The following is a 25,819-nucleotide window of genomic DNA, read 5'->3' on the forward strand; positions in this document are numbered from 1 at the left end:
TTGGAACTTATGTCAGTTAAAAATAGCACAAAATGACATATTATCAAAATAATGAAAACTGACCCACTTTAAAGGACAAGTGCGTAGCAACGAAACAAGAACCCAAACTTTGCAAGCATGCATCTGATACCTCTGGAGTGGTTTATTATGCAGTGCAAATTTCAAACAAAACATCCTCCCCTTCTGGGACTTACAGTGCTTCAAAGTTGGGCAAAATTTCAGTTTTTTTACACCCTTAAAACAGTGCATTGTATTCAGAGTGCCCAAGACCTCAGATTTTACTGAACATTGGCTTTACTGCTATTTTATACAAGTTTAGGCATTGCTCTGATCAGCACATCTTGCTCTTGTCGTTACGCTAAAGCACTGATCAGTTATAGTGCCCTAAAGTTAGCCAATTTCTATGTTTTGTACATGCCAAAATGTGGACAAATGCCCTGAAAACTTCTTTGGCCCGTTGCCATGGCAACAAGGGGTTCTGAGCAAAAAGAAAGCTATTCTGAGGGGTTATGTACCAAGTACTATCACTGTGCAAAAAATGAGCCAAATCTATTTTTTGACCGGTGCCACCATTGTTTGATCCTAAATGCACGACACTGGGACCTGCCAGGGATTTGAACCCAGAACCTTCGTATCATGGGTTCGTGTCACTCTTGCCTACCGAGGTCCCTGTATCTACGCGCTTTGTCGCAAACGGTTCTTGGCCAGCCTTACACTTTTAAGACCTCAAAAAAATAGAAAAATTGTACAAGTAGGGAGTAAATTGTGTTGTAGAAGGCAGCTGGCCAGCCCAGTGTGGTACCACAGTATCACTTTATGGCCCTTTATTTTTAGACTGAATTACAAAATTTACATTCCCATGTTCGATTTTTGTTTTTCGAAATATACTTTCGCCCGAAGGTCATTCACAAAATTGACCTCCTGTGGTCTGAATGAGATCACCGGGTTTCAGGTCCCTCCCCTACGAGTTAGGGGATGAAATCAACCCCGTTTTTCTCGGTAAAGGAAGAGCCCGAGGCAAACTGCGAACATGGCGACCTCCCGAACAAGCGCGACCTATATGCGCGACCTATATGCGATGATGATGACGTTTTTAGCCTCTACCAGGCTTGGGGAGGCGGCTGGAAAGAGTAGAAATCGGCCAAATAGAAAGATAAGCATGCCAAGGGAGTTTGTCCGCTGAGAGAACATTTCGCCGGGTTATAGGCTAGGCCGTTTTGCCTCTGTTGACTTTAGGCTTGCATATGCATTTTAAGTACTCTGGAAGTAGAGGTTTGTGTTTTAGCTTATTTCTGACGTGTTTTTAGTCTCTTTTGTCGAGCTTTCTTATTTTTTTTTGCACTGGTATCTTTTTTACCCCGACCGAAAAAAATAAAATGAGCCTAAAAGAAAGCCCGACAAATAAAGCCTAAAAACACGCCAAAATTGACCTCCTGTGGCCTGAATGAGATCACCGGGTTTCAGGTCCCTCCCCTACGAGCTAGGGGATAAAATCAACCCCGTTTTTCTCGGTAAAGGAAGAGCCCGAGGCAAACTGCGAACATGGCGACCTCCCGAACAAGAGGGTGAAAGGATAGCCGTTTTGCCTCTGTTGACTTCATATATGCATTTAATTACTCTACTCCAAGTGGAGGTTTGGGTATTAGCTTATTTTTGACGTGTTTTAGGCTATTTTTTTCGGGCTTTCTTTTTTTTTGCACTGGTATCTTCTTTATTTACACTGACCGAACAAAAAGATGTGCACTAGTAAAAGAAAGCCCGACAAAAAAGCCTGAAAACACGCCAAAAATAAGCTAAAACCCAAACCTCTGCTTGGAGAGTACCATTAAAGAGGCATTATGTAACATTTGTTCACAAAAAAATGAAAAGTCTTCATGTGATAACATATTTGTGTAATTATCTCACATATTCTTACAGGTAGCGTACTCATTTTCGGGTACCACCACAAACTACCAGAATGTAAACAAACATGGATGACAGCTGACACTAGTAAAATTTTGGCACCACCACTTTCTGAATGATATTTGCAATGGAGCAGTTTTGTTTTATCAAGAAATCACCAGAAAATTGACTTTTTGTATCATCCTAATGTTAAAGACCACAGTACGTACTAAATTTTATGGATGGCATCCGCAGCAAACTCCAATTTAGGGAAAAACAAACAAAGGCGAGCAAAAAAACAAGATTCTTTTATTTTTAAATTTTGAGATAATAAGCCTTATTAACATTGAACAAGAATTGAGGTGAAAAAACAGCATATCACTGAAATTCTAGCAAAACGGCTAGCCGTTCCATCATGGGCAGCTACTATAGACAGATAGGCCGGCATTCAACATATTTGCCCATTTTCGGCTTGTTGAGCACTTTCGGGCAAAACAATTTCTTGATTTTCCCCCCAAATCAGGCGAAAATTGATGCGTATTTGATGTCATCCATAAAAATTACTTGTTTTGGCCTAATCGCGGCAACTTTATATTTCCAAGATGGCGGCCCTGAAAAGTAAGTTACGAAAGAAGAGTTGTGAGTTTCCATACGCTTTCTGTCTGCATAGACAACGTAGGTCTGATAGCTGCATTTCGTATATTAATATTGTGATGACTTCTCTAACTCTCTCGATAATTTTGAAGTGAGGAGTGCGAGAAAGACGCGTTCAGAGTACGGCCGCAAAATTTATAACGGTGCGGATTTCACCCCCCTCCCATCCCACCATTGATTTTATCCTATCTTTATCTTTAGAAAGACACTAGAAAACTAGATGAATCTTCCGTTTCCATGTTCCAAATGTTTCATAACTTCTTAGCTCAAAACGTGTTGCGAGGACTAAACAGATCATGATAGAACTTTGCAAGTACGTACTAAGTACTAGTAAGTGGACAGGTCTCTTGAAATTTCAATTTGTCAACAAGAGAAGTTGGGTCTGCCTATTTACCGGAAAACACCGGAAAGCACCGGATTAACACATATAGGAGGCATAAATCTACCGGAATACACCCTGCATTGATGAGGTAATACCCCAAGTCGCTGTATTTTGGCATAAGAAAACTCATATGTAGACCAGGGAACAAGAAACTACTTAGTCTTAATGAATCGGCGGAGGCAAACCTGCCATACGCTACGTAAACAAACATGACCGCGTTAATTTTGTAGAGACTTCTTGTTCCCTGGCATGGGCCACGTTATGTTATGGACAAAATACAACAAATTGCAATGTTAAAGTATAAAATAAATTTTAATCTAAGTACATTTCACTGCTCTTCTGTCATCGCGCTAAACAAACATATTGCGTTACGATATGTATACAAACATGGCGACTGGGGGTTTCCGGAAAAGGCTGTGCTGTGCATGTGCATGTGCTGTGCCCCTCTTCAGGGCCCCAAGCCATCACATGTTAAAGCTGCATTATGAAACTTTTTACGCAAAAATGTTAAAATATTCTAATTATGCTAAATTTCGGTGTTATCAACAGTTACTATCACTTTTTAACACATTTGTGTCATTATTTCACATTTCTGACGTATATTTTGTGCGTTCAAACAGTTCTTGTTCAGTTCCCGGTGCCACCGGTTTGCTCAGGACAACAACAACAACAACAACAGGCAGTGGTTGGCCCCCCTAGTGTGGCTAATTGGTCGGGCATGACAGGATAGATAGACAGGAGCACATGTCACAAGATTGACTTCTTAATTGGAAACACTCATATCTTTGACATGAAGCGGAATATGATTATCAACTTAGTGTATCTTATTGGGTATCAATAAACTGTGCCATTATCCCTTCAAAAGAGATAAAAAATCTGGTAAATGATGAGGTCTTTCAGAAATTTGTACAAAGCTGTCAACTGACGCCCCACTGGGAGGTACATGTACCATATGTGGACAATACCATATGTTAGTCTCCACCAGACTCCTTTGCAGGCTGAATAAATAGTAGAAATTGGCTAAGGGGAACAACATTGGCCAGAGGAGTTGGCCGGCCATAGAGGGTCCAGCTTACCTGCAGGAGACTAACCATACATGTCTGTGCGGTGTGGCCAGAGGTTTGAATAGAAGATCATTCAGAGTTTTGTAAGCTCATAAGGAGCAAGGATGTTGTATTTTTGTTGCTGCGTATTATTCTGGAACACTAAAGGGTTAAGTCAACGTCCTATGTAAAGAAAAGAATGGAAAATATACTTTTTGTATTGTCAAAAAGTCACATAATGCCCCTTTAACATGTGATGGCTTGGGGCCCTGAAGAGGGGCACAGCACATGCACATGCACAGCACAGCCTTTTCCGGAAACCCGGCGACTGGCCGGGTTGCCGATTGCCGATTCATTATTCAGTGATTCCTTGTTCCCTGGGCTACATATAAGTTATGCCAAAATACAGCAATTTGGGGTATTATCTGACATCAATGCAGGGTTTATTCCGGTAGATTTAAGCCTCTTATATATGTTTTCTGGTGCTTTCTGGTGTTTTCCGGTAAATAGGCAGACTGAGAGAAGTTGGCGACAAGATAACGTCATTGTTCCATCGGCGGAGCACTGTAGTGTGAAATCTATCGTCACACTGTAAAAGTTGCGTTATTAAATAAACAGTATTCTACGTTTCCCACAGTACCTTCTAGGAGTAAATTAAGATCCAATCTATATTAAACCGTTACCAGGGAGGATTGTAAACCTCCTTGCTATATATTAACTTAACGGTAACGGGGGGGGGGGTGTCCTAATTCCGACCCATCCCTAATACCGTACTAGTTTGAAAAATCCTTGTTGCAGCGTTTATGATGCATGGGAGCACGTGCCTCAAAATAACCACAAGAATGGACAAAGATTTTGTGTTGATATCGGTAATCTCACAAAGTTTGTTTTAGTTCCTACACTCCGACAAAAGACGAGTGAAAAATCTGTGTGAATTTGACGCTTGTTCGGGGGTTGACAAGCGTGTCAAAAATGCAGGTTTTGCTTTTCAAACAGCCACTTTGGAGCAAGTCGCGTAATCGTAAAAAGATTACTTGTTTGGGACAGAAAAACAGTTGTAGATTGTTTCAGTCATAATTTGTGTATTATAATTTCTAAACTCTCTTCTCAGATCGACCTGTGTTAAACACTGGGTCGGAATTAGGGTACCCCTGTTGCGATAGAATGTTCCACCGGCAAAATGACCAAAAACCTGCCGTGCGTTTCGCGAACCATTACGCTTGGGTGCAAGGCGCTACACTGAAGTGAAATACACAGCTGTGTAGCTTAAATCATTGTGATCGTTACCTGTCAATATTGTAGCTCGTGTTGCGACGGTTTTTGGTCAGATAAACTATTACCAAAAGTATGTGCGTTTGCATGGAATATAGGTCGGAATTAGGACCCCTCCCGTTAGCGTCCTGTACATGTGCTCACTTGACTTTGAGTGGTGCAGCATTTGTTTATACAAGTGACTAGAGTTGGGGTTACTTTATATGCTCGTAAAAGAACCCAACACACTTATGAAGAAGGGGTGTCGAAAAAACTGCGCTCTCTACCTATGTGAGCTGTACCAAAGCTCAGCATTGCACTAGTTTAGTAGTTACTGTTACAGTGGGGGTTTATAGGCGCTACCAACTGACCCGGTCGAGGGGTCTAGACCTTTTAGCTGAGTGGTTAGAGCGTCGGAGTCTGAACTGGTGCTTGGGATCGGATGTCATGGGTTCGAACCCCGGCCCGGGACCAGGGCTTTTATCTGTTTCTACTCGATCCTCCTGTTTCTTACAGTTATTTGAAAAAGCACCATGCTTCAGCTCAGTTGAGAATGATCATTTACTACAATGTCTACATCATACGTTAGTTATGTAACGGGGGGTGCCCTAATTCTGACCTATGTTCCATGCAAAGCACTAAGTGATAAGTGTTTTATTCCAACAGATCAACATCAATGTTATTGGAGGGGACAAATGGAATCGTCTTTGCAAATTTGAAGTAAAGAACTTCCGTCATTTCATTGACAACAACCCTGGAGGCAAGTGGAAAACTTCTGATTTGATATACAGTAATTTAGAATAAAATTTATAACTAAAAGGGCGGTTTTACAATTTTGCTATTTAAGTTCTCTGTAAAATCAGGGCTCGAAATTAAAGGTGGTCCAATGGCCACTGACCACCAAAATTTAGGCTGGGACAACTAAAAAGACACTTTGGGACATTTTTGGGACAATAGAAAAATAATCAACATCAGAATGTTTGCCCTTTTTCTTGTTTATCAGGCACATATCCCAGCATTTGGATTCCCTCCAAATTTCCTGTCTATTCTGCAATTATAGTGCACCTGGGAGTGAATTTAAGCAAACTAAAGTTGACTTCAAGTTGAAGTCATACAATACTCCCAAAAAAGAGGTTGAGACAGTTCATCCTCACTTCGGGACAATCAAAATTTATTTTTGGGACAGTGCTGGGACAATAGGGAAAAAAGTTAATTTTGAGGCCTGAAAATGCATCTATAATCTGTTTATTTTTTTTCTACAGCAAGCCAGAAGCAAGATAATGTGGATCTTTCAAACTGGTGTGTGATTTTTCAGTTTTAGAATGTTTGCTATGTTGAACTTAGAAAGTATTGAGAATAACTAAAAGTATGAAACATACCAGTATTGGTTCTACACAGTTTCATCGAGTGAATACATGTATTTATATCCACTGAAAATTGTTTTCCCTGACTTCTGTTTCCCCAAGGAGGTTAAGAGAGAGGTAATTTCTTATTCTTAAATCTTTACCGAGAGCTACATGTATGGGACTGATTATTGATACGGCCTTACTTTCTTCAAGTTGTCTAATTTTCCAGGCTGAAATGATTTAACTAAGCGTATTTAATTTTGAGAGAAGAGATCTAGACTTGTAGATATAGACAATTGGCACAGTTTTGTTCCTCCTACCCTTATACATGAACCTCAGTTATCTAATCTAACGGAGTGCATTTGGCCCATGTAGGGTACCGGTGTGAATATCATGCAATATAGTTCACTGTCATTGTCACATTCACTATAAATTGTTTTTCTCTTATGATAACAATCCTATAGGTTCAGCTTCAACGTGTCCAACAATGGAGAAATCCTTGAGGTGCAGTACCCAGAGAATGAGAAGTCGTCTGCTGTCTTACAGAAGAAAGCGCTTCTTGGCACATTTTCCTCACGGCTGCATGCTTCGCTGCAGGTGAGCTTTCTTGTAAGTTGTAATGATTTTTTGAAGCTCTGTTATCAGGGCTCGAAATTAACATTGTCCCAGTGTCAAATGACACTAAATTTTCAGCTCGGGACAACTCAAATTACGTTTCGGGACAATTTCAGGGCAATTGGAAAATTCGTCATTTAGGAACGCGATCCATCCATCCTGCTGCGGGCCACCAGCAGACCATAATATTAATACTCTGACAAACATTTAAATTTGACCAATCAGGGATTCCAAACGTCGGGAGGGGGGCCCCTTGAAGATGGTGCCGCTCCCATGATACTACAATGTATTTCCTTCATGTCTGGGAAAAATGATGGACATATGCTAATAAAGTGGACTTCAAGTTGTACAAATTCAGTTGTTATTTTCTTATTGTCGTCATAAACGTATTTCCTATTTCGTATTAAAATCTATGTTTGGGACAATTCTAGGACAATAGTAAAAAAATTCATTTCGAGGCCTGGTTATGGTCTCTATTTTTTTCTCTTATGTTTCAAAAGCAATATCATAATAATTATTGAATTTCATAAATCAAGGAGGTTCTATTTTGAACCAAACCTCCTTTGTCACATTGAATCCAGAGTGATCATCAATAACTTAGCCTGGTTACCAAACCTATTATAGCTCCTGAGTCCTGTAACATCCTCTCCGCAAATAGGTTTGGTAACCAGGCTACAATTGACTGTTGTCTCATGGGGGCCCGCAAGCCCTTTTCCGTAGAACGTAATCCGCCGTTTTAATTCTACGTAGAGCGTAGACGGACTGCTCTTCGCATTTTGCGTAGAGCGTATTCGCCGTTTTAATTCTACGTACTGCGTTGTAGCCACTTGGAATTTATCGTAAAGCGTATGTGTAATAGAGGGTTTCCGAATTCAGCGTAGAGCGTTGTCGGAACCCCCCCTTGCAGGCCCTCTCTCATATCTTCCAACTGTTTTTTCCTCATAATCTTTAGGATCTGAAACATGGAGGAAAACACCAGTGGCGCTACCTGGTCAATGAGACAGGACATGAAGGTATTTTATATTATGTTTGGAATATACAACTGTATACACGTATAGAGGTCGAATGTCACATGTGTATCGGTGCAGGGATAATTTGTTTACATAGACGTGGCAGTTTTGCGTTTGTGTGCAGTTTACTAAGATGAAAGCAACTTACCAGACTGGAAATAATTAGCTTTCATGGTTGATTTGTTGCATATGAAAGACATTGCCTGACAAAAACTTACCTTCTCTAGATGTTATCAGTATAAGGCCACACAAATTTAATTTCTTGGTTAACGGATTTTTCTAGAAAAATAATGGAGCGGGCGGGCGAAAAAAATAAAAATAAAAACAGGCCTAGGCATCCTATTATGGCCCAAAATGGTACGATAGGAGCCATGAAGTCAACACACCAGGCTGGTTCAAAATTTAAACAATGAAGTTTGAACTTTTAATGATACCACTGCATTGAAATATGGAATAACTGTAACATCTAGGATGAAAGGACTGTTTTCAACTGTTCGGGGCAAAATATGAGCATTTTGCAGCTGATCATGATTCTGAATTTTTATTTTTATTTACAAATCAGAAAAAAATGAAGCGGGCGAATCCGTTAACCAAGAAATTAAATTTGTGTGGCCTAATGAGAAGATTTTCTAAATCAGTGATATGCCTTGGGATTATACTACATGTACGACACTTTATTCAAATGCTTAATATATATCTATACAGGTACTCATGAAGCAGAGTATGAAGGACAGAATATTGGTGAGGTGCTACTTTTCAAAAGGAAGAAGTTTGGTCACACAGTCCCAAATTCGGAGACTTCAAATGAAAAGGTAATTTTTCTGCCAGGGTTTAAACACACACTCATTTTGTACCCATCCCGCAGGGTATGCATAAATGTTCTATAAGATAATAGATGAATACATTCCTGGGGAGTCACACAGGTGTTTGAGGGCACAAATGCGCCAAGGATAATTAAGGGGAGGAGCTTAAATAGGCAATAGATCCTGTCCATGCCCGTAGCCAGGGGGGGGGGTCGGAAGAAAGGTCCACTTTTTATGTAAAGGTCCAAGATTTTTCTTGAAAAGATATATTGGAATCGTAGAAAAACTGCTCCCTTTGTCATTGAATAAAAATTTATCTCTGATTTTTTCTTTGAAATCCTCTCAAAAACGCACAAAATGCCATTTTAGAAGGTTCATTTTTCAAAATTTCCAGGGGACCCCGGACCCCCCCTTGGAACCTCAGTTGGAAGAACCCCCCATTCAAAATCCTGGCTACGGCATGCTGTCTGGGGGTCATTTGCCAAGGCACAAACACAATGTATCATGTGTAGTCTGTTTGACACCTGGCTGTGTCCCAACAGTACACACCCACCACACATTCAACAGTCATGCCTATGTCTAGCAAGTCTTACTACAGACTGCAGTACTTGTCAGAATTGCTAGAGGGGGCAAATGAAAAGTCATGATCTTTTTTGGTGCATGTGGATGACTGAGCTGTCATCATACTTTACTTACATGTATGCCATAGATGTTTCCCATTAGATTGGGCCCTAAGAAATGCTTGGAGTGCTGTATGTAGAAATGCTGTATTTAAATGCTAGGAGCTTTACTCAATTCCCATGTAATAGGGCAATGTAGATTCGGATTGATTCGATTGTATTGAATCTTTGAAAGTTACAAATTATGGACTATTTCATTGCAGCAAATCTGGTACCACAAAGAGAAGCAGGTTCCAACAAAAATCATGCTTGATGAAAAGTTTACAGCTCCAAGGAAGATAGCACCTGGGTAAGTAACAGCTGACATTATTTAACTAGTTTTACAGCTGCAATTGTACAACTTTTACTACATGTTTCAAAAAGAGAGAAGAGATCCTGTAGTTAGATCCTGTAGATAGAGAAATAGCACACGAATGTAAGAATTGCTTCTTCTATTCTTGTTACCAAGTTATTTAACTTAAGTGCATTTGGCCCGTGTAGGGCGTGAACATGCAATAAAGTTCATTGTCATTGTCATTGTCACTACACTGTATTTATTCCCATTCTGAATCACTGTGTGGCATTAAAAATCAATTTTTGCATGATAGGCTTAAAAAATTTGATTATTATGTGATCATGTCAAAGCAAAATGATTTCCGTACTATACTTACAATGGATGCCACAATTTCTTCTCTAAGTTTTTTTTATCTTGAACTAGTTTTCAGCCCCCCACTGCAATTCCAGTTGGGTTTGGTGAAAGCCACTCTTATGAGAGCGATGACAGCTTTGGTGAGTATGTTTAGCTTGACCATTTTTTTAAATTTTTTTTTATTTACTTCATCGGTCACCACAAAACAAGACTCATGGGAGCCACTTAATTTTTTTTGGGTTACTGCTGTACAGCCAGTGTGGACAGATGTTTGACATTAGACTTGAAGAGTTTAAGGTTTAATATTCATAGGGGAAACAATCATGAGTTAGCTTATTCCAACGTGATATTGTTCTAGGAAAGAAGCTTTCAGCGTGGAACTTCCTCCTAAGAGCTGGTGAATGGGGAAGAGAGGGTGATTTGCTTCAGTGGAAGTGGCAAGACGTGTCCTTGTTGAGAATTTTCTAAGTGGGGGCACTAGCGAATGAAGTTCCACGGAGCATTTACCGTGGAAGTAGTGATAAAATAACGCAAGGCTTGCAACATGTGCCTATGTGAGAGCTAGATAGTGGTTGTAGGGTGGCGAAGAAGTCACTCCCAGCAAGATTTTTTTCTGTCACATTTGTCAGTACACCAACTTGAAAGATCATCATCATAACATGCCTTACATGTAGGTCAAGACAGAATAAAACCGTCTAAGGTCCTTCTTGTAGGGTTTTGGTGTTGATTTTTCTCTGTTAATTTGATATTACAATCAGGTAAGTTGTGATGCAACCTACTTTTTTAAAGTTCAAGACATGACTGAAGCATTGCCTTTTTTCTTTTGATCCTAGAATATACATGTGTAGAGGCCTTTAAGCTTAAATGTTTATGGCATTAACTGCTCCTCTTCTGAGCTTGAATCTGAAATGGGAGCTAACTCCAGAATCTTAAACAAGTACTTCAAGATTTTACTATTTTCTGACACTTACAAAATGTAGATGCCAACAATATCCTGCATATTATTATAGAGTTGATATGTACAAAAATACCTACAAAAATATTTGGGTGCTCCAGTGCACCCACAGAAATTGGGTGCACAGCTCCAATTTTGGGTGGACTAAGGTGCACATGCACCCAGTATTTCGAGCCCTGCAAGTTCCTGACTGTGGGTTCTTTCCATTTCAGATCTACCAGAGATGCACACATTCTCAAGTGGGAAAATGGAGTTGACAGATGTCATCCCCATTCCAACTGAAGAGGCCCAATTCAAAGTTCCTGACAACTTGATGAAGGACACCCTCTATATTACAGAGGTGGGGAGAGCTTAATTATTTTTAATTAGCCTAATCAGATGTCTGTCCATCAATATTTGTGCCACCCTGATGGTCCAACATAATTTTCATGTTTTACATCAATTGTACAAATATTACAACATACTGAGGGCACACCAATTTAATTTCTTGGTTAGCCCGCTTCATTTTTTTCTGATTTGCAGAAAAAAAAAAAAAATTCAGAATCAACTGCAAAATGCTCAAATTTCGCCCAGAACAGTTGAAAACAGTCCTTTTCTTCCTAGTTGTTACAGTTATTCCATCTTTCAATGCAGTGGTATCATTAAAAGTTCAAAATTCATTGTGTAAATTTTGAACCAGCCTTTTGTGTTGACTTCATGTGTTGGCTCCTACATGTATCGTACCATTTTGGGCCATAATAGGATGCCTATATATAGGCCCCGCTCCATTATTTTTCTAGAAAAATCCGTTAACCAAGAAATTAAATTGGTGTGGCCTGATAGTCTTTCTTATTATACCAGTCCTCTATAGCTGTTAGGAAGGTCCATTCATAATATCTTCTAAACACAATGTTCATTACCATCTTTAAAGCTTATAATGTAATAACTTGAAAATTAGTTTGATGAAATGCATTTTAATGTTACAGTAGCATTTCGTCTCTATGTCTTTGATTCTATTTTTCTTTTATTTCCAGTACCCTAAAATCAGGTTTTCGCTGGATGCTGTGTCACGGGAAATCACGGGAAATCTCACGTGCATGCGCGAAGTTCGTCCAGTATGTAAGTACTATGCAATTACAGATCATGTACATGTAAACGCCTTGATTGTGTAAATATCTAGAGGTAGAATCCAACCATGGGTATTATAACATTGTATTTTTAGTGTGGTGTGTGGCATGCCCATAGCCAGGGGGGGTTCGGAAGGTTCAAACTTTTTATGTTAATGTCCACTTTTTGGTCCACTTTTTATGTAAAGGTCCAAGATTTTTCTTGAAAAGATGGACTGGAATCGTAGAAAAACTGCTCCCTTTGTCATTGAATAAAAATTTATCTCTGATTTTTTCTTGGAAATCCTCTCGAAAATGCACGAAATGCCATTTTAGAACATTCATTTTTCAAAATCTTCCGGGGAAGCCACTCGCTGGTCCCCTCATCAGGCAGTGGGAAGAACCCCCCCCCCCCATTCAAAATCCTGGCTACGGGCATGTGTGGTGCTACCAACTTGAAGGTACATGTCAAGCATCTCCTTTTTGTAAAACCAAGAAGGTAATAGGAAAAGCCCTTTCTCCATATAAGCTCCTTAAAAATTGTCATTCAATAAAACACCCTTGCAATACACAAGTCAAGTCAGAGTCTAACAATTGTACCAGGTATTATGAATGGCAGAATAAGATTACTCATAAGCTGGTATGGGTCTATCAAAACTTACTACATGCAATGAATGTATATCTCCAATTCAATAGCATGAAATTATTCATAATTACATGTTAGGGTTGAAAATGAAAATACTTTTTATGCATAGAAATTAAAAGCTTTACCTGCACCAGTCATTTTCCTTGCCTTTCTATGAAAAGAAGGTTTCTTTGTCTTGCTATGAAAAATGCACTGCATTTTGATCCAATAATAACAGACAACTAACTACTAACCCTATTTTGAGCCCTAATGTTCTTGTGTACTCTTCTTATGGATACAATGTATTTCTTTGTGTTGAATATGTGTATTTTTTTTTTAATTCTTAGATGCCAGAGAGCGAATTAAGTGCTTCCAACAACTAGTTTCTATCATCAACCATCTTGAGGAATTGGATCTTTTAAAAGTGGCAGACAAATACATCCAGTTTCCCACAAGAGATTCCAATACTACAGAAGACATGCATGCCATCATTGACGCATTTGGAGCTGCTGCTCTTAACGAAACACAGAAAATTCTGACCGAGAGAATTTTGTTAAAGAACCCCCCTGATGCAGGTCTTCTGAAGAAACTGTTTTCTCATTTCGTCAATCTACCAAATCCACCACCCTTGGTTAGTTGTGTGAAATTCTAATACCTTTAATCTCAATATATAATGCAGGGCTAGAAATACTGGGTGCATGGTGCACCTTAGTGCACCCAAATTTGGAGCTGTGCACCCTAAATTTTTTACTGTGGGTGCACTGGTGCACCCAAGTATTTTCGTAGGTTTAACGTATGTAAAGATGTTGAATGTGTAGTAATGTTACAGCATATTCTTAACATTTAAGTGTCAGAAAAAATAATACAATCATTGTTATAGTAATTTTCTTGAAATAAACATGATTAAGTTTTTGGTGGTAATTTTTATCTTATATGGTGCACCTAAAATATTTTTTGTGCACCCAATTTTTTAGGTTGGGTGCACCAGTGCACCTATTCCCAAAAATTAATTTTGAGCCCTGTAATGGTTAACCCTGCAATACAAGTAATGTTCAGTACACTTAAATGTACAATTGTCTTTTTCATGTTCTTTTTCAGACATTTATTGATGCACTGGAAGACCTAGTATTTCAAGGAGCTAAATTTTCAGGTAACTTAAATTCAGTTTCTCTATACTATAGTAAATTCACAACCTCTTTTGGGAAAGGAATATTTGTATTCTTTTTACTTTTGTAAAGTCTTCACTTGTTGCTAAACACTTGAAAGATAAAATGCACTTCCATCAAACTGAATTAATGCAAAGTGTTTGTTTTATGTTACAGATGATGAAGACACCAAAGAAATCACAACCATGGCAACACTGCTCCTTGGATCTCTTGCCGGTAGTCTGAAGTCCACAAATCCCGTGCGTGCAGAACGTCTTGTTGCCAGAATGGAAACAGAACTCCAACTGCATGGTATAGTGCATTCAAATGTAATATTCTCACTCACTCACTCACTCACTCACTCACTCACTCACTCACTCACTCACTCACTCACTCACTCACTCACTCACTCACTCACTATCCGTTTAACGTCTAATATTAATAGAGCTCAATCTTTATTGTGGACTTGTGTGAACATTCAGGGGTAAAGAATGTTTTGCTGCTTCTTCCAAGCTTCATACAGATTTTCCATGGCTGCAAGATACAAATTAAAGTAGAATGTTTTACCTGTAACCATCTAATATACTCTGGTAGTGTACTACAGTGCATGGGTTAGAAGCATGCAAATCTTAGCACAAGCAGACACCTCTTCAAGCTGGCCACCAGGCCATAATAGTCAGATTCTCCTGATCCCAATTTTTTTTCAAAAGGCACAACCTGCCCAATGGCAAGAAAGTCGACCACAACTTTACCTCAGTTCCCTGGGTGACCATCTTGGGCAGGCTTGACCGTACAATTGTATGGTTGATAATGTTGATATACAAACTGCCATACAAACATTGTTATGTTTACCGAAGGAAAACACAATTTTGTTTTGCTCTTCTTCCTCCTCTTCCTCTTCTACTTCTCCAAACCGACAAGGTCAGTGACCTGAACCAGACGTCTGTCACCATGGTAACTAGTGTTGGGTTACATCATGTTGCAATTGTTATAGCTAGCAGGAGGGATTCAGACTCCTGTCTGACCATATATATGAATGTGTTTGAGTAAGCCAAAATCAACAGAGCAGACCATATGCGAACTTCAAAGTAAACATTATGTATTTGTTTTGCAAATGTTACCATTCTAGTTCATGAGTGTTTTCTGTCTTAACTTACTCACTTAGATCCTCAGAAGCATAGGACCATTCGATCAGCTGAAACCGGAACACACGAATATCACCACGAGCAGAGGAAAGCTACATTACTCCTGTCCCTGGGAAATGCTGGTCTGGACCGGTCCTACCACCACATCCTTTCTTACATCAACACCACCGACTCACCACAGCTGCTTAGGAGGAGGGGTGCAGCAGCAATCGCTAACTACCATCATGAAGATGTATGTTCTTGGATCTGTAGCATCCCCTAGTCTTTGTGATTATTTATTTGACTAGTACTAGTTTGCTTGCACGCATGTACGTGCTTCTGCGTATTGTCTACATGCAAAAACGTGGGCAAATGTAGGGGATCCGTACGTGGTGAGTACCGCCTCCGTACGGAATCCTACGGATTTAGGAGCACGCAGACACGCCGTAGAACTTTATAAGTGTGCATGTAAAACTTTTTCTACGTGCGGTCTGCGGATTCACCACCCATACGTGCGAGTACGGGCAACGCGCGTGCCCCGTGCGTACCGTACACCGTACATACGACACATGTGTAGGTGCGGCCTCCTTACGGTAAAGTTGCAATCGCACAGAGATCGTACGTTGTAAGCATGTACAACTCACTCACCACTTGCTCAACGAACGCTCACGGCAATACTTGGCGTGCAGACCACACTCTTACACCTTGCGCAACTGTGCGAGTGACGTGCTAATGACATGCGAGTGACGTGCGTCAACGCCACTCCTTCACCATGTTTTCAGAAAAACGTAGCAAACGTGGTCTCCCAAAAAAGCGTACAGACAAAAATCATGCATGGCAGGTTGTGGCCGGGGCTTTATATACATGTACATGTATGCCATTTTGCTTTCAGTCCATTCACTGCTACTGATTCTGACCTAAGTGACGTAGTAACTGATATTTCAATGTTTTGTATAACAGGCTGCATCAATGCTGCTCAGTATTGCCCTGGACAACAACCATGAAGACCACGTCCGCTATGATGCTCTCTTAGAGTACAGGAGACATCCCAAGGCTGTGCCAATAAGTGACATCCAGTACCACCTTGTTAGAGGGTAAGCAACATTTTGCCAGAGCCTGATAACACATAAAACATTTCATGATGTGCTTTTTTGTGTCACAATGTTTTACATAATATTTAAGAAGCTGCTCTAACTTAATAGTTTAATGCCCAGTTAGTTCATTTAGAAAATATTACAAAATGATATTAGATGATCCAATTCTTTGTGACTATTTGACCTTGTTCTTAATTAGGAGAATGCTTTGCATATCAAACAAAAATGTTTTTCTTGATTCAGATTGACAAACATAACAGGCCTAAACAAAAGGGATCATTCACGACTGAAGCGAGGCATCTTTGATGGCATCCAATTCAAATTACAACTGCCGGGTTACGAGTGGAACAAACAGGTTGGATCGAGCAAGATCGGGGCTAATTTTGGACTAACTATTCGGAACATAATGGACCTAGACATAGGTATGTGTAATTTTGCACATTCAGAAAAGGACCAATATTAAATGATCATTTGTTGTGCATATCGGAATATTCCTTGTTTGCCGTCAATGGTAAATGAATTAGATAATTAAAATACTTAAAATTACTTACTAATACAAGAAGAGTGGATTTTGTAAATTTCAAAATGGCAGCATAAATGTGAGCATATGTATTATTGCTATTGCTTTCCAAGTTATTGCAAGTACATGTATAATGTTTTACAAACCAAGGGTACAATCATGACAATTACAATCATGATGACAATGAACTTTATTGCATATTCACACCCTACATGACCCAAATGCACTACGTTAGATAACTGAGGTATAAGGGTAGAAGGAACAAGTGCTACATTTATGCTACATGTACGTCTATAATATTATCTACAAAATCTCATTGCATGATTTAATGCCCTAATAAGGCCACACCAATTAAATTTCTTGGTTAACGGATTTTTCTAGAAAAATAATGGAGCGGGCGTGCAAAAAATAAAAAATAAAAACAGGCCTAGGCAACCTATTATGGCCCAAAATGGTACAATAGGAGCCATAAAGTCAACACACCAGGCTGGTTCAAAATTTAAACTGTTAAAATGAATTTTGAACTTTTAATGATACCACTGCATTGAAAGATGGAATGACTGTTACAAGTAGTAAGAAAAGGATTGTTTTCCACTGTTCAGGGCAAAATATGAGCATTTTGCAGATTCTGAATTTTTATTTTTTTTGCAAATCAGAAAAAAATGAAGCGCCGAATCCGTTAACCAAGAAATTCAATTGGTGTGGCCTTATTAGGGCATTAAATCATGCAATGAGATTTTGTCTGATAATATTATCTCTCTCCAAAAGAATGGTCTCCAAACATCGAGAGTATCCCTTGCTGACACTATTTTCTTCTGTTTTGATGCAGCACCTCTGAAAGGGCATTTCAAAATTGATGTTCTGGACGAAGCATATGCAGTGGCTAATATTGGCATATTGGGTATCCACCAAGATCTGGCACGAGTACGCTTCTGCTTTAGAGGACACATTAAATATGAAATCAACATTCTCCAGGTAATAAGAACTAACTTAAAGACAACATTATCATGGATGTCCAGATCTGCAACTATAACTAAGCAACAGTCCTAGAATCAAAACCTCCCTCTTTTTTTACAGGTCAATGGTTTATTATGTTTACCGAAGGAAAACATATTGCTTTTGCTACGTTTCCTCTTCTTCTTCTTCTGTTACAAACACTGACTTCTGACCTGGCCAATGACCTTATTCTTTTATGTCTCTCACCATGGTAACTGGTGTTGAGTTACGTACATAATGTTGCAATTTCATAGTAGGAGGGATTTATACTCCTGTCTGACCATGGTTGTGTATTTGAGTAAGAACTAACAGAGCAGACAATATACGTCAACTTGGTAAACATTTAATGCATTTGCTCTGCAAATGTTACTTTTCTAGTATTTAATTTCATTATCATGATGATACATGACTGTGTAGTTGGATTTTTTTTGAAATGGTATAATACCACTAATCTGAGTGTTAAGTTATTATCTGTTATAGTTAGAATATATTCTATAGACAGAATATTTTTATAGCTAGTTATTGTTTATATTATTTTGTAATATTTCATTTACAATTTCTCATTTCCTTACACAGGAGTTCAACTTCGAGGACATTTTCAACATTGTCAAGTTGCTGGATTCAGTTGTGAACAATATCGTTGGATCAATTAAACAAACAATTGAGAGCTTTCGACAACTATTTGACAGTACTTCAGATCTGTCATTTCCCAAAATAATCCAACGGTTCGCCGATGCATTTGATGACATCCCCTTCAAGATTGACGACCTTCGCGCTATCGGACAAAAAGCTATCCAGACAATCGGAGAAATTGTGGACCCACCCGACTTCATCACTGATGTATCCAACGTCATACGAAGGGTGACTGCACTGGTGACAGACATCAAAACAGACGTGACAAAGTTCTATGATGTAAGCCTCCCTCAAATCTGTTTTAATGTTATAATTACAGTAACTGTGAATTGTTTGGTTCCACCTTGTGGCTGTACACATACACAGGGATGAGTTGCTAACAATGTAAATTCTAATTGAGTACGAAACATATGAAATGGCCAGAGGCGTACAGAAAGTGCGAAATGGAACGAAATGGATCAAAAAGGAACGAAATGGATCAAAATGCAACGAAATGGAACACATCATAATTATCTATTCACCACTCACTTCTGTATTAAAAATTTAAAACAGTTCCATTCCTTATATTTTGCTACCTATTTCATTTCATTCTGTTCACATACAAGGGACGCAGCTGGTGATAAAATGTCTCCCCGTGGGCATACCGCTAGGACAGACAGAGACCACAAACACGTCCGCACATGTTGACTGCTCAAATCAAAACTCAATTTATTGTTAACGTACATGTACCTTATAACGTTGTGGTCACTTTATTCTCAACGTACCCCAATCGATCTTATAACGTTGCGGTTCTAAGAATACCATCAATCTTAACGTTGCCGTTTGCACGTCGAGCGGACACTAACGACGCCGTTCCAATGTACGAACAGCTTAACGGCTTTTCTCCATACCTATTTTGTTTCATTTCGTTCCATTTCGTTCCATTTCGCACTTTCTGGGGTCCCATACCAGGGCAAACACCTATCAATGCTACTGGATATTACAGTTCCTATATTCATCAACATTTACCAACTCATAACTTTAAAATTCGAAGTCGCATTGAAGGCTGTTTGAAAACTTTGAAATCTACTTACTAATAGAATATCTCTGTCTCGTCTGTTGCAGAGCATTGCAGATGCTATCACTGTGACCCTGCCATGGGCAATTGAGCAGATAAAGGAGGCAGTTAACATGGTCGTAAACACGCTAAAGAACTTGTTCAAGTCACCACTTTCAGCTCTTGGAGACATACAGAAGGCAATTCTCAAGTAAGCACAACTTCTTCATGTACATTGATATCAGCACTATATATATACATATTAATACATAGATAATTATGATAGATAGTTATGATAATTTGGATAGGAAACTTTGTAACATATACCTTTTTGTGGCAATTGAAACTCAACTTTTTCCTAAAAATATGCAACATTCTTAAGACTTAATATTGGTGTCATCTTTGAAAAACTTCCTTTATTAAGATTGTTTCCTTTTTCAGGATTCAACTGGCAATATCATCAGTTCTTGATGCTAAGAAACGGATAGAAGATGCCTGCTTGTTCACTAAAGGTGAATCTCATTCTTCATACAGTGTATCACCAAAATCCATTGTATTCAATGTAAAATTCACTGTGTACTACATGTAACTTATTACTAAGTCATTGTATTTTTAATTCTCCAGATACTATCATAATGATAATTGCTATCATGACAACATATAGGAACATAGGGACCTCTCCTTTTTTGTTACGATTATTTTACATGTAATCATCATTATGTACAAAGTTTTGTTATCTATGTTTTATTTTATTGACCCCAGGAAGAATAGTGCTTTTAAGCACTAATGGGGATCGAAATAAACAAACAAACAAACAATCACACTATGTCTATCCTGACCTACAGGGCAGCGACCGTACTGGTTTGACATCAAATCAGTAATCACAGAAATCTGGGAGGATGTACTGACGGCAAAAGACTCTGTACTGAAGGCATTTGAGTGGTTCAATGGGAAACACAGCGGTGACGAGATATTTAAAGAGTTCACTGGCGTCGATGCGGTCAGCAGTTTCATATTAACTCTTTTTCCTCCTTCAATCTATCAAGATTAGCTTAAACTATTCATTGTAATACATGTTATCGGTGTACAGAAAGTGCGAAATGGAACGAAATGGACGAAATGGAACGAAATGGAACGAAATAAAACTAAATGAAACTAAATATGTATGAAGTACGTTGGAACGGCGACGTTAGTGCGTTTTTGCTATCTATTTCATTTCATTGTGCACATGTAAGGGACGCGGCTGGTGATAAAATTCCTCCCCATGGGCATACCGCTAGGGCAGACAGAGACCACAAAGAAGCCCACTTTGACTGCTCACCTCAAAACTCAATTAATTGTTTTTATAACGTACCTTATAACGTTGTGGTCACTTTATTATTAACGTACCCTGATCGATCTTATAACGTTGCGGTTCTAAGAATACCATCTATCTTAACGTTGCCATTTGGACGTCGAGCGGACACTAGCATCGCCGTTCCCACGCACAAATGACTTAACGGCTTTCCTTCATACATATTTCGTTTCAATTCGTTCCATTTCGTTCCATTTTGCACTTTCTGGGGTCCCTGTAATATACATGCTTTGTAAAATAGCTACATGTAACACTACAGATAAAATTCAATTTTCTCACTTCTTAGGTGAATTTAGTGCAAGCCTTGCTGGAATTAAAGATAGCAGAATTGTAACAGTATACCAATTTTTAGCTTCCATACTTTCAAATTGGAAGGTATACACATTGAAAGGTATACACATTAAAAGAAATTTGGGACTTACATGTAATGAGCTAAACGTTTTATACATCTTGCAAAATGGTAATGAAAAACAGCATTTTGTATTATTTTGGAGCTCAGAATATATTGCATAATAGCTATAATGTCATTTTATTCTAAGCTACCCACACTCATGACCCATGTGTTGCATTTTTCTTGTTTTTAATCAAAGTTATCTTTATCTTCATATTATTAGAATGTGATTCGACAGCAAATTAAAGAGGAACTCCTTGCCTCTCTGAACACCTTCATCAGTGGCCCACTGCAGGTTATACAGGAGTTGGCGGCTCCTTTTGTGTCCACCTATGAATCAGTTGTGAAGACGATAAATGCTGTGAAAACTGGATACACAACTGTCAAACAAGCGTGAGTTAACCTCTGTATCTGTATCTGTATAGCCGGTATAACCGCCTTTCGGCATAACATACCAGCTTCGCAGGCACGCGGCGCGGTGGCAGCTAGCTATATTACAGTGATCGACTTGTTACACCTAACCCTTGAACTTCTAACTCTAGACATTGTTTAAAACTATCTAATGACAATGCCCCTACTGTACTTGGTGACAGTGAGTTCCACTCTGCAATAGTTCTAGGAAAGAATGAATTCTTGAACACCTCAATCCTTGGTTGATAGCTCTGGTACTTTAAGGCATGGCTATTTCTTGTCCTCTTCTGGGCTGGCATTAGGTACTTAATAGTTAAGACGTCCACCAGTTTATTAGTCATTTTTGTACATCATGCATACAATGTAGTTTGGACATTTTTCTTCTGTCTTCCAATGAGACCCACTGTAGGTTACTATTCATTTCCGTGACACTAGCACCTCTTTCATAGTTGTTCATAAAGAATCTTGCAGCTTGACTCTGTACCCAACCTAACCTAACCTAACTTATATTCAACATGATTAGTCTTATTTAGAATATTTACATATGCTGCAATCTATGGAACTTAAAATGAGCAAAATGTACATTATAGATGATTCTTGGGTCTTGCAACTGTTCATGTCTGATGTACAAAATGTTACTAAGTACTGGACTTTGACTTCTAGTTGGTAACAAACAAAAGCAACTTTTCTATTCTTTGAATCAGTTCTGTTAGAAAATGATTTAATCAGGTGCTCATTCATTATTTCTTAAACCTAACTTGATTAGATAAGGCTCTACATGTATGTTCCACTCTAAGTTTTGACCTCATATGAATTTAGTGTCTGGTATGCCATTAATTATTCTGTTATGTTCCTCCTATAAAGGTATACTGCTGCAAGGACCTTGATCAGCAAAATATTTGGACCAAAAATACACAAGGACTTTCCTAAGAAACTGCTGGAATCAGACAATTGCGGCAATGGATTTTATCCAAGCACTGCCAGAGGGAGATACGGGCATCGAGGTGTGGATCTGGAAGTTAGCAGTAATGCAGAGGTAAAACATTACAAGGTGTTAAGGTGACAGAACAAACTTAAAGTCAGGGAAGATTGACTGCTGGATGGCATCTGCAACTTTTAATGCGGTCTTGGCTTAAATGACAATAGAAACAATAAAAACTATGGTCTATCATGTTCAGCACGTACTGCGTTCACTGTTGAGCCAATTGTCATCTACTTTCAGTAACAGTCATGTTGTGATCAGAGTGAATCTCTACAGGGTATCCTGTTTACTTGATGACCACCACTGATATTTGGGACCATCCTTTTGGAATTTGTCCATCGTCGAGTGATGATCACACACACACACACACACACACATATACAGGCATGCAAACACAGCATTAGTTGTAACTTTTTAGAGTTGTAACTATGTTGAACTCTACATTTATTACCAAAGTGCAAAGAATTGCAAGGATGTAGATTATAGTAACAGACTGAGTGTGACACACTTTGCTACTCTTTTGACAGATTGTTGTTCCCTTCACTGGAGACGTCAGTGTCATGGCTGCCAATGAAATCTCCATTGTTGCAGATGAACTCGACGGCATTGAAATCATTCTTAGCTCAGTCAGCCTTAACAGTGGAAAAGATGGGATGAAGGTAATTCATTTTTGCTACAATGAACAATGCATGTCAGAGTTGTATAACTCAGAATTGCTTGTTTGGACATCATTATGTTATACTGAATTTTACATCTAAAGAGACATCGAAAAAGACATCTAAAGAGACATGTAAAAGACTAGAAATTAAAGGTAACATTTGCAAACCAAACACATAAAATTATGTTAACCTTCCCATGCATATGGTCTGCTGCTTTCTTTATTACTCAAACATATTCACATATATGGTGACAGGAGTCTAAATCCCTCCTGCTATAAAATTATGTAACCCAACACCTGTTACCATGTAGAGAGAGACAGCCAGGTTCAGGTTAGTGTTACTAACAGAAGAAGAAGAAGAAACAGGAGGAACAGATAAAAACCCACTGGTCCCGGGCCGAGGTTCGTAACCACGACCAAACCCGGGCACCAGTCCACAGGCAGACACTCTAACCGCTCGGCCGAAAAGGTCTAGACCCGTCGGTCGGGTCAGTTGGAAGCGCATATAAACCCCCCACTGTTACACTACTCCCCCTTTCCTTTTCAAGATTGAATTTCGTCCTCGAATCTTCCGAATTCGATATCACTGGAGCGGCACTCTTTGCCAAAACTCCCATGGCCGGTGCGGGAACCACTGTAAGAAACAGGAGGAACAGATAAAAACCCACTGGTCCTGGGCCGGGGTTCGAACCCACTACCAAACCCGGGCACCAGTCCACAGGCAGACACTCTAACCACTCGGCCGAATAGGTCTAGGCCCGTCGGCCGGGTCAGTTGGTAGCGCCTATAAACCCCCCACTGTTACAGGAACCAAAAATTATATTCAATTTGATATATATTATGTTTTCCTTTGATTAGGAGAGCTTTTCCTCAATAAACCTCAATAAACATAAATATACTGTATAATTATACAGTATCTTTTATACCTGAAAATAGGTATTCAAAGGAGAGCCACTGGGACGTGCCACATCATCTGGATGTACCCCAAACAGCATCCACCTGGCCATGAGAAAAGTTGGAACAACTGAGTACATAGATCCAACTCGATACCTAGAGAAGAGGATTATGCCTAAGCCACAGTGGATTCAAGAGTGTGATGATTACCTTGTTAAATTACTGGTATGTTTTGCAGAAATTTTGTAAAGTGATGCCTTTTTCTCAACATTGTGCTTTCATCGTTTAGACTTTAGCAGTGGATATGTCATATGAAATTTTTCACTAGCCTGGTTACCAAACCTATTGATAGCTCCCGAGTAATACATCCTCTCCGCAAATAGAAGAGGATGTAGGACTCGAGAGCTATAATAGGTTTGGTAACCAGGCTAATTTTTAACAGACCATAAAAGAGATTTTTAGAATTTATTTCTGAAATTCTTCAAAAGTTGTCTACACTCCAAATAGAGATTTTGAAAGGTAGGGTAAGTTGGTATCCAAATGTTGTTCTGTATGTCAACTTTCTTTTCTTCTAGTTCAAAGTGTTTGCAGAAGGATCACTGACAAAAGGACCCAAGGACAATGACACCACACCAGCACGTGGCCAGGAACCAGATGTATCCGGTCTGCAACCCATTCCGACTGGCAACAGGAAAAAACGAGACATACCCTTCATAACAGCACTACAACAGAGAGCAGATGGTTTGTAAAAAGCACATTAAAATAAGATACTTATACAAGCATTACAGTAACATTAGAGTAGATATCAGCTAGATATGTGGTAACTCTGAAGAGCTTGCCATACATTGTACTGGTTACAATTGTTGTGTAATAAAGTTTGTTTGATTGATTGATTGATTGATTGATTGATATCTGGTATAGAAGATCTAAATCATGAAACTTGTTGAATGTGTATTTTACATACTAACAGATAAAGTGTAAGAATGTTGCACATCATCCAACCTTAATAGAAATTTCATTAAGCCTTTTGTGTTTTATTGTTTTTAGTGACTGACTTAGTGTTTTATTGTTTTTTATAAGTTGTACAAAAGTCATTTTACATCTTGTTTTTTTTTTATAGATTTTGCAGATCGTCTAGGCCTGCCACGGATATCTGAAATTGGACCAGTCCTTGCAGGGTTTAACATAAAGGATATCAAAGTTGGCCAGATCCTTGACTTGCTGGAAACATTTGGACTGACAGAGTTAAAGAAAAAACTTGAAAATGCCCTTAACACCTTAGAGGTATTGTCTTTCATTGTTGTTTATTGGTGATGAATATCAATGATATTCATGTATCATGTATAGAATTGGGCTTCATGTTAGTTACATCCAAATTTTCCATCCTCTGGGTATGATATTGAAACGAAGTATCACCGATCTTTGTCCATTTTGGGCCAATTTCTTTCAGCGCACCAAAGGGTTTTGTGTAAAAAGAAGTTACATGTACATGTATATATACAAGTGGAATTTCATGTAGTAGAAATACATGTATAGTGGATGCAGCATCTGACACATTTGGCCCTGTTTGATTTATTTTATGTATTATGTACTTGGATGTCTTTCTTTCATCTTTTTTCACTT

At 38.9% G+C, this 25,819-nt stretch overlaps 1 protein-coding gene across 1 annotated transcript; it reads left to right on the forward strand.

Moving 5' to 3' along the window:
• Positions 1-6,533: 6,533 nt before the first annotated feature.
• LOC109462714 lies at positions 6,534-25,510 on the forward strand. Its single transcript, XM_019759272.1, has 25 exons — positions 6,534-6,544; positions 7,022-7,154; positions 8,125-8,185; positions 8,888-8,994; positions 9,869-9,954; positions 10,363-10,433; positions 11,461-11,588; positions 12,262-12,346; positions 13,306-13,589; positions 14,057-14,108; positions 14,281-14,415; positions 15,269-15,480; positions 16,188-16,321; positions 16,565-16,743; positions 17,671-17,816; positions 18,414-18,749; positions 19,575-19,717; positions 19,948-20,018; positions 20,352-20,506; positions 21,475-21,644; positions 22,527-22,698; positions 23,172-23,303; positions 24,239-24,421; positions 24,772-24,937; positions 25,317-25,510. The coding sequence occupies exons 1-25, from the start codon at positions 6,534-6,536 to the stop codon at positions 25,508-25,510; spliced, it is 3,546 nt and encodes a 1,181-aa protein (XP_019614831.1).
• The last annotated feature ends 309 nt before the right edge of the window (positions 25,511-25,819 follow it).

This window comes from Branchiostoma belcheri, unplaced genomic scaffold (genome assembly GCF_001625305.1).
Source record: "Branchiostoma belcheri isolate BF01 breed outbred unplaced genomic scaffold, Haploidv18h27 scaffold12, whole genome shotgun sequence".
In the NCBI taxonomy this organism is placed as follows: domain Eukaryota; kingdom Metazoa; phylum Chordata; class Leptocardii; order Amphioxiformes; family Branchiostomatidae; genus Branchiostoma; species Branchiostoma belcheri.